The sequence below is a fragment of the Lemur catta genome, chromosome 14, assembly GCF_020740605.2.
Source record: "Lemur catta isolate mLemCat1 chromosome 14, mLemCat1.pri, whole genome shotgun sequence".
Taxonomy (NCBI): Eukaryota; Metazoa; Chordata; class Mammalia; order Primates; family Lemuridae; genus Lemur; species Lemur catta.
Genome location: NC_059141.1, coordinates 3995899 through 4008274, shown reverse-complemented (window position 1 = coordinate 4008274; position 12376 = coordinate 3995899). Strand labels below are relative to the sequence as shown.

At 41.3% G+C, this 12376-nt stretch overlaps 1 protein-coding gene across 3 annotated transcripts in view; it reads left to right on the top strand.

Annotated features, from left to right (window-relative positions):
• The window catches only part of DOCK1 (dedicator of cytokinesis 1), a 469449-nt gene that overhangs the window by 405511 nt on the left and 51562 nt on the right, over positions 1-12376 (top strand). For all 3 annotated transcript variants that reach the window (XM_045569235.1, XM_045569236.1, XM_045569237.1), the window contains 3 exons: positions 4412-4452; positions 5608-5698; positions 9379-9498. In XM_045569235.1, the coding sequence (XP_045425191.1) occupies positions 4412-4452; positions 5608-5698; positions 9379-9498 (252 nt within the window). The remainder of the gene's footprint in view (positions 1-4411; positions 4453-5607; positions 5699-9378; positions 9499-12376) is intronic.

The window sequence follows — 12376 nt, the reverse complement described above, 5'->3', positions numbered from 1 at the left end:
ATCTCAGCCCCTGGGTTCCATGGCTGGGCAACCTTTTTAGGCTAATGATAAACATTTTCCACAGCAAGTTTTCTTTTCCTTAAAAATCCCAATATGGGGGACTTCCAGCTTCTGAGTTGGCATGTGAGAGCTTGAACATCGTCACTTCCACACTCACAGTAGGAAAAACGTGGAAAAGACTGAGAAATCATCAACTTTTCTTAGAGTCATCTGCTTAGATCCACAGGACAAATTATTGCTCCCAAAGCTGGAGAGACGGGGGATCCAGAGAACCATAGCCTTCCAGAGCAGAAGCCCGAAACAGAAGCCACCGATGGAGCTGGTATTAGATTCCTTTTCCCTAGTGGATCCTGTTCATGTTCGATACGTAATTACAAGGCATACTAAAGACAAAAACACAGTTCAGAGAGATAGAGCAGGCGTCTAGACCAGATTCAGATATGGCAGAGATTTTGAAATTATCAGACTGGAAATTTAGAACTATGATTTTAACTATGTTAAAAATTTTAATGGAAAAAGTGGATAATATGCAAGAATGGATGGGTTATATAAGCAGAAACTCTAAGAAATAATCAAAAAGAAATTCTTGAAATCCAAAACACTATAACAGAATGGAGACTGGCTCTATGGTCTCATCAGTCAGGTGGACACAGCCAAGGAAAGAATCAGTGAGCCTGAAACATCTAAATATGTTTGCATGTACACCATGAGGGTCTGGGGCAGCTGTAGAAATTACGGCTTCTGGCATTTGTCCCTGAGGTCTGGCCTGCTGGCTGGGTTTGTCTGCACATGCACCTGTTGCCTGATGTGAGTAGGACAGCAGCGAGCTCTGCCCCAGGCCAGGTGGCCTGATCTTACACATAGGTAAGCACCTGGCCCTCACGTCTTTGTCTTCTTGCATTCTGGCCTCTGTTCAGAGTGATTTACTTTCATGTCGCCAATGTCGTTAACATGAAATAGAAACTAGTATTTTTCTATGGGCAAGAATGGAGACCTTTTCATAATCATTCCCTACTACGGACATAATTTTACAGTGTTCCCTCTGATCGTTAAGGGCATCTAAGAGGCTGATTAGTGTTCAGAAGGAAGAATTATTAATAAGTTTATTAGGTATCCAACTTTGATGATTGAGACTTCTGTTTGTTATAAGCAAGATCTCCCGGGCTTACCGGGACATGAAACATCGTGGAGGAACAGTACTGTACTCTGAAGGTGGCCTCTTATCACCCAGACCCAGGGTGGGGAAGCAAACTCTTGCAATGACACCTGCAACCACAGTTTCTGACGTTGGCATGTGTTCCTCCTTCATTCGGATCCCTACTGGGGGCCAGCTTACTGCTGCTGCCGTCAGCACTGGCTTGGTCTCAACTGAGAAACACACCCAGGGGACCCGTGGTATCTGGCCTTAGTAACGTTTTTCAAATTGGAACATCCCGGATCATTTTGTGAAGAGTCGAGTCTTCTATTCTTAACCATTTCCTGAGGATGATAAAACAAATTCCAATCTGTCACAGTTTTTTCCATTTAAAAATAAGACAAATTTACAGAATAAACAGAACCAAGAAACCAGAGTTTTATTTGTTTAGACATAGGTGTCCTAACTCTAAATATTCACTGTGCAGCTCGCATATATATATGTATTGCTATTTCCTGGTCCATTTTTACCTTTTCTGCTGGTACTTTTATTACAGAATCAGAGTTTCATAGAGATGGATGTATATATCCATCTCTAAAAGAGTATAGATCTATAAATGCATATTAGACATACATAAAATGTACTCAACTACTCGCTAAGCAGAAATCCCCATGAAATCTAAAGTTAAAAAATAAAATAAAGAACATAGAATTTATCAATGCCCTTTATGTCCATTGCCAAATTTCCTTTAGAGCCAGTGCTGTGGTTTTTTTCAAAAGCAGAGTTAGGGGAACATTATATAATAAATTATGATTGCTCATTAATGTCCTACTTCCCTGCTTTTAAAAAAACAAAAAGGAAAATGAAAATTAAGAGACTACCCAGATATTTATGTCCCCAGAATGTCCCCTGCAAACATGTCATCACATATATCGGATCTCAGTTCCCACCAGACAAAATGCATATTTGTAATTCTTTAACTAGAATTTCATTGTCGCCTCATAATCAAGCGGTCTTTAGTTATTGGCCAATAAATCTGCTGTGTGTCACCTAGTTCTATACGGTCATCAACAAATCCCATCTGTAAGACTGGTGGAATTGTCATTATTTCAGTGAAGCCAGTCATTCTCTTCATGGCCCCTTTGTGAGGCTAATTAATGCAGGGTTAGGGAAATGATTCTAAATATCTTGGTATCTGTTTTTGTCACGAAGAAGGACAACATTGAAATATAATGCAAATGTCTAAATTCTGAAGGATCAATGCCTCGCAGATGAGAGTTGGGGAGCAGTCCTGCTGGGGTTCCCCTGGGAGCTGGGCACAGATGTCAGTCAGCGCTGGTGGAGGGGGAGGCTTGAGAGAGAAGGCAGTGGGGGGGGGTGAGAACACTGCCCGCAGAGCCCAGAAGGAAATCGAGCGCAGCGTGAACTTTTACGTAAGAAACACAGGTTTTATATAGAAATTGGGATTTGAGATGAGTGTACTTCCGTTTGAGAGGGGTTTTGAAGTCCTAGGAAGGGAACAGAACTCAGCACAGGCAGAAAATAGAAGACATTTCCGTATCTGAGGGAGGAATGAAGGTCGCATGATATCCCCATTGTGCAATTGTAAAGGAGAATGATCAAAACCTTAGGAAGGATTAAAAATATGAGTACAAAGGGGATGGTGCAAAACCATAGCTTGTAAATACTGGCGAGTTTGAGTCGAAACGAAGGGCTCCTCCTTTGATGCCGATTCTCTTTGTTGCGTCGCTGAGTTGTCAGCCAGAAATATCCTCATTACCAAGCCGTGTCATATGAACTGGAGGACATTAAAATGTCAGATGCAACAAAATTAAAAAATCTTGGTGCATCTTTCTAAACATGCCTCCGCTTATTTTCTATACCTATTTATCATTTCTTTTCAGAGAGATCAATCTTGAAGCGATGCCTTCTTTTGCTAATGGAATTAAAGAGCCTATGTCATCTTATTAGATAATTGTATGTCTTTATAATGGTGACATTTGCCAGTTGTTCCAGTAGTGCACATTGAAAGTGGCTACAATGTTTCCATACCTTAGGCCTTGTGAGAGGACTTCTGTACCTTTCTGATGCCTCATGTGTGATAAAGATTTTAAAGCGATTATAGAGATACTCAAATTAAAAAATACAATTTTCTCCAGGTGCGGTGGCTCACACCTGTAATCCTAGTACTTTGGGAAGCCGAGGTGGGAGGATCACTTGAGGTCAGGAGTTCAAGACCAGCCTGAGCAAGAGTGAGATCCCATCTCTACAAAAAAATAGAAACATTAGCCAGGCGTGGTGGCATGTGCCTGTAGTCCCAGCTACTTCGGAGGCTGAGGCAGGAGGACTGCTTGAACCCAGGAGTTTGAGGTTGCAGTGAGCTATGATGACACCACTGCACTCCAGCCTGGGCAATATAGCAAGACCCTGTCTCCAAAAAAAGTATATAATTTTGATGAAAATGTTTATGCTCAGCCAGAAGATATTTTACAGTAATATGTAGAACTAGCGCATTGGTTATAATCTGTTAACTAACCTTTCTGCATCAGTATTTATACACAGGCGGCTTTTTCAGTGGCAACTTGTCTTCTTACTATGGTTTGGAAGGTCTATCTGTCTGGAACAGCTTTATCTGCCAGAAATTTCTGGGATGATGGAAATGTCCTGTATCTGTACTGTTCAATATAGTGACACTAGCCTTAAACATGGCTATTGAGCACTCCAAGTATGGCAAGTACAACAGGGGAAGGAAATTCTTAACTTTATTTAATGTTAGTGATATTTATCTTACCTTTAAATATATGTGGCTAGTATATTGAACACCTCAGGTCTAGATTATCATAGGGCCTTCTTGTGGCTCTTGCTGTGGCTGGGCCCAGCATGCTTTAAGTCATGTTGGTGATGTGTATTTGCTTATTCTCAAATTTGGGATATTTATTCATTCATTCATTTATCCTAATGAGATTACAATGGTTAAGATATCACATCTCTGGGCAATACTTTGTTTTAACTGAAGACAAGTGACTTTCAAATGACAGAAGTAGATTTTAGCCATCACAGTGTTCAGTGTAGGAAAGGTGATCATTACAGTAACAAAAAAACATGAAGAACAGTGTAAGACGGTTGTGCAATTTATGTGAGTTTATGGTTCTCATCCAAAGAGCTGGGTCCATTCGAATGTTTGATGCAAGTTGAAAAATCTTGAATTTTTAATGTGCATGTGGCACCTTTTGTGGAACAGATTTCTTAAAACAGTGTTACGGTTTGATTTTTCAGAATTTCTACAAAGAAATTGAAAGAGAAGAAATGTATATAAGGTACGTATGCATCGTGCCTGTCTGCACTCTGTATGTTTATTATAATTGCTGTTTGTCAAATCTGTGCTAAGAAATGTTTTATAACCACAAAGATTTATTTTGTAGAAAATCATGAAGCCTATAAGATTGAGTTTGGTGGAGCTCCCACATGTATTCTAGCCTTTGTGTAGTTTGTCCATACTGATGCAGAGTTTTGGTGGTCACATTTAGCCAAATCAGAAGCAAAACTATAAATGATTATTTTACAAAGTTTGTCTAGACCAACTCATATGGCCCTTTGGAAAAAAGATAACACCAAAAATGTTAATGTTTCACTGTAAGTCATATGATCAAATGAGAAATATAGTTCTAACTTTACCAGAAATAGGCAATATTATAATTTTTCAGTCTAGTCTACTCTTACTTGACACCATATTCCCATGTTTTCAATGTCTTCTTCCCATGAAAGAAGAAAAATGTTTTGCTTTGCCTTTTGTTCCCTTTCTTGCCTTTATTCCTGGAGCAGTAAATTGTGACCAAGCCCCTCTCTTTCTTGGTCAGTTTTAGGGTCCAGTGTCCAATACTTAGGAAGATCGCCCCTTTGAGGAATAAAGAGATAACCCACATGGCATGAGTGTTTAATGATGTATTTATTACACTGAGTGGCATTGGTTGCTTTTTTATTTCTAAGATTTTTTTTTTACTTCTCTAAAAAAAATCTTACAAATTTATAGAGATTCTTTTGATCACATTCACTGTGATCATTGGAGCTCTGTATTCTTACAGATTTGTATTTTTGTGGATTTTTTTGTGCATTTAGATTCAGTAGAAATGTAGGAAATCATAATGTATTGTATAATCTCATTTCAAATGTTTGAGGAAAAATCTGGAAAAGATGAAAAGGAATGAGAAACCTTGAAGTACAATTATCATCTTCATTTTTGTCCTCCCAAGAGAGGACTTAAAAATCTTTTTAAAATATGTGTTATTGTATATTGCTCTTGGTTTTTCTTAGTGCTTTTTATATCAAAAGTTTCCAGGTTTTATGAATTATGAACATTGTAAAAAGAAAGCATAGATATGATTTACTGTTGAATGTAGAATTTAGCTCTTGCAATCCTCAACACAAATTATTCAGTGACATTTTAAGAACATACCTCTATTTTATCGTCTCAGGTATCTGTACAAACTCTGTGACCTGCACAAAGAGTGTGATAACTACACTGAAGCAGCTTACACCTTGCTCCTCCATGCAAAGCTTCTTAAGGTAATGTAAATTACCACGTACTTTGATGATTCTCTTGTTACAAATTCTAACATTATTCAGCAGTTTATTTTTCTATGGCAAATTTTAACAAACCTGTAACTTAAGGTTTTATGAATATTACTAAATGCAATGACATGAACAAAAATATTTAGGAATTACCTTGATTATAGATTTGGCCCTACTGAATGCAGATTTAACAAGATGTCATAGCAGGTTATCACTAAGCATCAGAAACTGCCATCACTGGGCTGTGAGCTAGCAGCAAGCTAGAGATCCTACAATTCCTTATTTATGCCAGCAGGACTCAGTAATGGTGGAGAACAACTTTGATAAAAAGGAATTGCCCTGGTAGAACAGCTGAAAGATAGGATGAGACATATCCCAAATTGTCTTAGTAAAGAGTCAAGGAATAGATCATGACTTTCTGTCTATCAGCTCACTTTGACCTCCTGTTAGTGTTCTCTGCCTGATTCTTCTAAAGAGTGTTGCTCCTGAGCATAGGGAGCATAGGTCTGGCATAACAACTTTCAACTTTCAGTGGTTCTTTTACTTAGCAGATACCTTTAGACATTAACTGTTTTTGTGTGTAGTGATATATTCATACTCTCCCTGTGTCCAGTTCCAACACAGTTAGTCATACTGAGGATCAAGAGTGAATCCTCAGCAAATAACTAGAATGGATGGATGGACAGGTGGATGTGTAAATGGATGGACAGGTGGATGGATGGGTGAGTGGATGGGCAGATGGATGGATGGATGAGTGGACAGATGAATAGATGAACTGATGGATGGATATGTGGGAGGGTGAGTTGTTGGATGGGTGGATGGGTGTGTAGATGGATGGACGGATGGATAGATGTGTGGGTGGGTAGATGGATGAATGGATGGATATGTGGGTGGATGGATGGATGGGGAAATTGCTGTATAACCTCTAGTTTTATATTTCAGAACTTTAGCAACTCATAAGATTATCTTTTTCATGGTATCCTTATAAACAAATTAAAAATTATGAACTGGATAAACAAGAACAGTTACAGGGATTATAATTTAGTTAGTTGACCCTACACAAGTACAGCACATTCAAGGAGTCATGTTTCCAAATCCAGGCCAGCCTCCCAAACACCAAAAATGAGATGACAGAAAACTAGCCAGAGAAAATGACATTAAAATCAGCATTAAGCAATGCCAGGTGGGTAATGGAAGTTAAGGAGGACACTGAGTTGTGGGGTAAAATTCTGGTGAGGCTCTTTCAGCCTTTGTCCCAATCCTGAAATTTCTGATAGTTTATGTAATGCAGAAATACACAGGCTGCTCTGGAGACATCTGAGGGCAGAAATTTACCTCTGCCTGGAAACAAGAGGCTCCATTACAAATAATACGTGAAGAACTCAGCTCCGGCTGGATGTCCATCAAGTGTCCCGAGGCTAGCTGCCATGTGACGCTCTCCCAGGGAGTGTAATTTAAGAAGGTAGAGATTTCAGTTGGTACAACTGACACCAGCCATCCCCTCTGAATTCTGATGGCCTGCGTTTATTAGAAACCCAAATTTCAATAACAACATGTTTTTGCAAATGTGAAGATATTTCTTTTACCTCACAGGAATTAAAATGGGATTGACAAATTGCTCACTCAACCGTACTCTCTCACAGGACATAAACTTTTATATGCACATGTGAATGTAATACACATATATGTGCATAAACATATCATCTGTTTAATCACTGGATTTATTGAGTACAGATGGGTTTGTCACAAGCTGCATGATGGTTTGTTTCACAACCCAAATTGATAGGCCCAATTGCATTATCTTTTCCACTGGGGTTCTGAGTTTTCCAGTCAGATGGTGAATGTTATATAATCTCTCTCCATGTCTTTTACCCCATTACATTTTGCAGTTTTTTCTAAACATGTTTTGATATTGCTATAAATGTGAATTCATGCTGGTTTATCAAATCACTAAAGAGCATAATTTGTATTATTATGAAAATTCTTCAATATGATAAGTAAATTTTTGTTTGTTAATTAAAAATCCTCAAATAGAATCTTCTTTTTTGGTTAAGCATATTTTTGGTCAAAGCCAAGAGCAATAAAAACATGAGGTTTTACCCTAGCAACCAAACTATTTCATCTCCACGTTTAAGTGGAAGGTATAGAGGATTTTTGCTTCCTTATTCAATATGTTTTTTTGTTACAAAAATGATTTAAAATCCAAGGAAGTCATTTGAATTCTGAACATTCTTGTTCTTAATTTATTTTATTGTAGTTACATTTCAGAATCGTCTAAAGTTTTACTTTTATTCCCTCCACCCTCCAATAAAAGAAGACCATAACACCAGTTATGTTGCACAAACTCCAAAGTTAATGGGTTTGTCATTTCCGATTGTGGTGGGAACATGCAAAGCCCATTTTAAGGTGGAAAGTGTTGCAGACCAAGTAAAGGTTTCTCACTCCTACCTGACCTTTGTACCTTCAGCCGTAGACACGGGGCCTGGCATGATGCAGAGCCACTCAGGCCCCATGCTCTGTGCCCTGGGATCCTGCACGAGGTGCCTGGGGCCCCTGGAGGTAGCCAGGGGCATGTGCTAGGAAAGCGACCTGCTGATGGCACCTTGCCCTGGTGCCCAGACCTCCTGCTTCCTACTTTGTGCTTTCTTTGCAGCACCCTCCCTGGCCTATCTTAAAACAGGATCAAGCTCCATCTCCTAGGTCCAGATGCTAATCAAGCCCGTTCTAATGATGTCCTCCAGCCAGCCTCCCCAGCACACCCAGTTTGACCTTCCTGCCTCCCACCCATAGGCGCCCAGGAAATTTTTTCTGCAGGGTTCTCATATATCATTATCCTTTCATGTGTAATCATACTATCATGGGGGCTGGGAGTTCCTGGAGGTCAGGTACTTTCTGTCTCTTCTCTCTCCTAGTGTTTGGCACATAGCAGGGCCTTACCAAATATTGGCTGAGTTTTATCGAATCCCATATGCAATGCCATTGATTTGTTGGGCCGAAGTTCAGGAGTTCACATGTTTTATCTGTCAAGTGACCTTGCCTTCCTCTGGCTAGTGTCTCCCCAGCTTTCTGAGACCCCATCAATCTGCATCTCACACAGTCACTGCACCAACACTTTGCCAACCCTGACTTCGTGCTAGGCACCAGGCCCAGGGCTGAAGGTACCTGTCTTTAAGAAGCTTGATAGCCTATCACGTTCCTTTCTTGATGACTTGTAAGAATGATCCATGTACCTTCTTTGCTTCTGATTAAAATGTTGAGCAACACAGGAATGAGACCAGAGCCCTGGGGTGCCCGACTTGAAGCTGCCACAAATCACCTGCTTCAAATTTGCCCCAGAGCATTATGGGGCATTATTAGCAAGCCGATGATTCTAGGCTTTGCAGAACCTGATGGGTTTTTCTTCTGTATAAACCCAACCACAGCTCTGCCTCCCTCCGGGCTTTTGTTCCTCTTGGGGCCTCTGGACATAGGTTCTGCCCTTGGATTCCTGGGCCTGGAAGCCTGTGACAACAGCCATGTGTGTCTCAGGATTGGGCCCACACCTGTGTCCCCAGGATCGGGTCTGTACTGAGTCCAGACCTTGTGCTGCATCCTGACCCTCTCGGTGGGCGGTGACAGTATTGGATGTGCCTTCTCCAACCTCCAGTGCCACTGACGCTTTGCTCTTGTCTCAGTGGTCAGAGGATGTGTGTGCGGCCCATCTCACACAACGGGACGGGTACCAGGCGACCACGCAGGGACAGCTGAAAGAGCAGCTCTACCAGGAAATCATCCACTACTTCGACAAAGGCAAGGTAAAAAAGAAAAAAAAAATGCAATATTTCTTCTGTTTTCTTCTTTATGTGCACTTACCTACAGCCCTGTAAATGCATTTTTAAAAATCATGATGTTTGTGGAACCAAAAATTTATTACATATTGTATATTGAAATGTTTTATGCATGTTTCTTCAGCTTGCACTTAAAAGTAGGTATCTTATTTTAAAAAAATCAATAGCCCTTTTATGGCTGCTCCATTGTAAGTAAAGAGTGAAAAAGCACAAGTATTTTTACAGTCCTTACCAGTGAGAACCAAGTCTGGGACGCTGATTTGGAGGTGTTTCTGTGCCTTAAAGCTAATGTACTCATTTGACATCTTGCATTTTTCTGTTGTCACGGAGACATTAATCCTATGGTAGGAGAGATACTGCTCTACCTTGGTGGCTTCTAGATGAATTGGCTTAAACAAAATTATAGATTCAGTTGACTTCTGCTGAAAGGAAACCTGCCATCATTTTAATCAGCCAGTATTATATTTTATCACTATAGTTCTTGTGATTCAGATATGTAGTAACTATTTTAAAAAAAGAGCTGCTTCAGCTTCAGAAGTTTTTAAAATCTGCCACCAGAATGACGTCGGGACTCCTTCTGTGGCTTCATCAGGATTCTCAACTCGTTTTAGAACCTGCTGTTTTTCTCACTTTGAGAAAAGTGACCAGTGGACTCCAGGCAGATACCGATGTCAGTGTCCTAGGGCTACTGCAACAAAGCACCACAAACTGGGCAGCTTTAAACAACAGAAATGTGTTCTTTCCTAGCTTAGTTCTGGAAGCTACAAGCCTGACATCAAGCCACGCTCCCTCTGACAGTTCTGGGGAAGAATATGCTCCATGCCTATTTCTCAGTGTCTGGCATTGCCGGCAATGCATGGCGTCTGTTGGCTTGTAGACATGTCGTTCCAATATCTGCCTCCATCATCACACGGCGTATTCCCAGTGTGTGTCTTTGCGTCTAAATTTCCTTCTTCTCAAAAGGACACTAGTCACTGGCTTAGGGGCCACCCTACTCCAGGAGGACCTCATCATACCTGATTACATCCAAAGACCCTGTTTCCAAACAAGGTCTCATTCTTAGGTACCAGAGGTTAGGACTTCACTTATTTTTGGGGGGACACAGCACTACCCCACAGTAAACCTAGCTAGGAAAGGATAATGGTTGTTAACATATAGCAAACCCTTTTGAAAACAGTGACGCTTAACAGAGCCTGTATGTGATTACAAGCTTGGGACTCTCCTTACATCTGGAGTGACGATTAGTGTATCTTTTATTTGTTCCCTACTGTCCTTGACACAGGAAAACAGTCCAAAATCTTCAGCATAGCATGTGGCCTGGCCAAAGGCCACTTGGAAATAAGGATCAGGAATGCTGAGTGGATTGTACCCAGTCCTGTATTAAAACAGAATATATTTTTTTCATTGAAATGAGACACTTTTATGATTAAGGCCAATTACTAAAATTTTATTACTTAGCCAGGGGAATCCTGTTGTTGGGCAAACCGCTAATGAAATGGAGCAACGTCACTCACTCCTTCCCCCTAGTGGCTTCATGGCACATGGTGTTCTAGAGAAGGATGACCAGCTGCCATGGACTGCACAGGGCGGGAGGTACAGACCCCAGGGAGGCCCAGGGAGCCTGAGGGCGAAGGTCGGTAGGGCTGCAGGAACATGCGCCTCTGCTGATGGCCACTGCTGGGCTCTCCATGTAGCAACACATCCTCTGCCCCCGTTGGCCCCGTGACCTCTCTGACCTCATCTCACCCCCTGGCTCCCTCCTGGCTCTGAACTTTCCAGACACACTGCCCCTTTGGGTCCTGACACACACCAGCCCTTCCTGCCTCTGCCCAGCGGGCCTCTGCCACCCTTGCCGGGCCCACCTCCTTCCCGTCTCAGCTTAAGTGTCACCTCTTTCTCCAGCCCCGAAAACATTCTCTTCTTTTCCTTTAAGGCTCTGACTACCATTTGTAATGATAGATCTGCGTGTTATTCCTTTAGTGAGTCCCCCAGGAGGCCAAGCGCTCTGTGAAGACGGAGGCCTCACATGTCCCCTCCCCACTGTGTGTCTAGTGCTGGGAACCGTGCCCACACACAGCACGCACTCCCTGGCACGCGTGGGAAGAACGAACAAACGAATGAACACTCAGCATTGAACGGTGCTCTCTGACAGATGACAAATGCTCATGTGTGGCAGGACAGTTGGCCTTCAACAAACAATATATTGAAAAACAAACTCTTTTTTTCCTTTTAGCAATGGTAGCCTAATATCTTTTTCTATGTAATAACAGTTCATCAAAAATAGTTCATATGGAGGGCAAAAAGGTGTTCAGTTTAGAACAGTGGTTTTCAGCCACAATTTGCAGGAGACATTTGGAGTTGTCACAGGTGGAAAAGGAGCAGTTGCTACTGAAAGCCAGGGGCTCAGGCCAGGGGCTCTGCTAAACACCCTACAGTGCACAGGACAGCGCCCCCACCACAAAGAGTTATACAGCCCAAATGCTGATAGAGTCAAGGCTGAGAAAGCCTGCTTTAGCAAAAGCTAATTCAAGTGACAAGATATTATAGGCAGCAAAAGGAAAACTGGCTGAAGGAATGTCCTCAGATGTCCCCATGTTTTGGTGGAGACAGAAAGATGACTGTATATAAAGTGGTCAGTTGGCTACCCTTGAGTCAGAGTGAGTTTAGGACGATTGTACTCCTAGAAGCTGTATTGATAAAATAGATTGAAAAGCTATTTCTGAGAATCCATAACATTTCCAGAAGAATATTAAAAAGGAGCAGTCTGCTTATCCATCTAAAACTAAAGTGTGACTGAGTACAGGTGCTGGAAAGAGTCTGATAAAATGAAATTTCAGGCACTTGA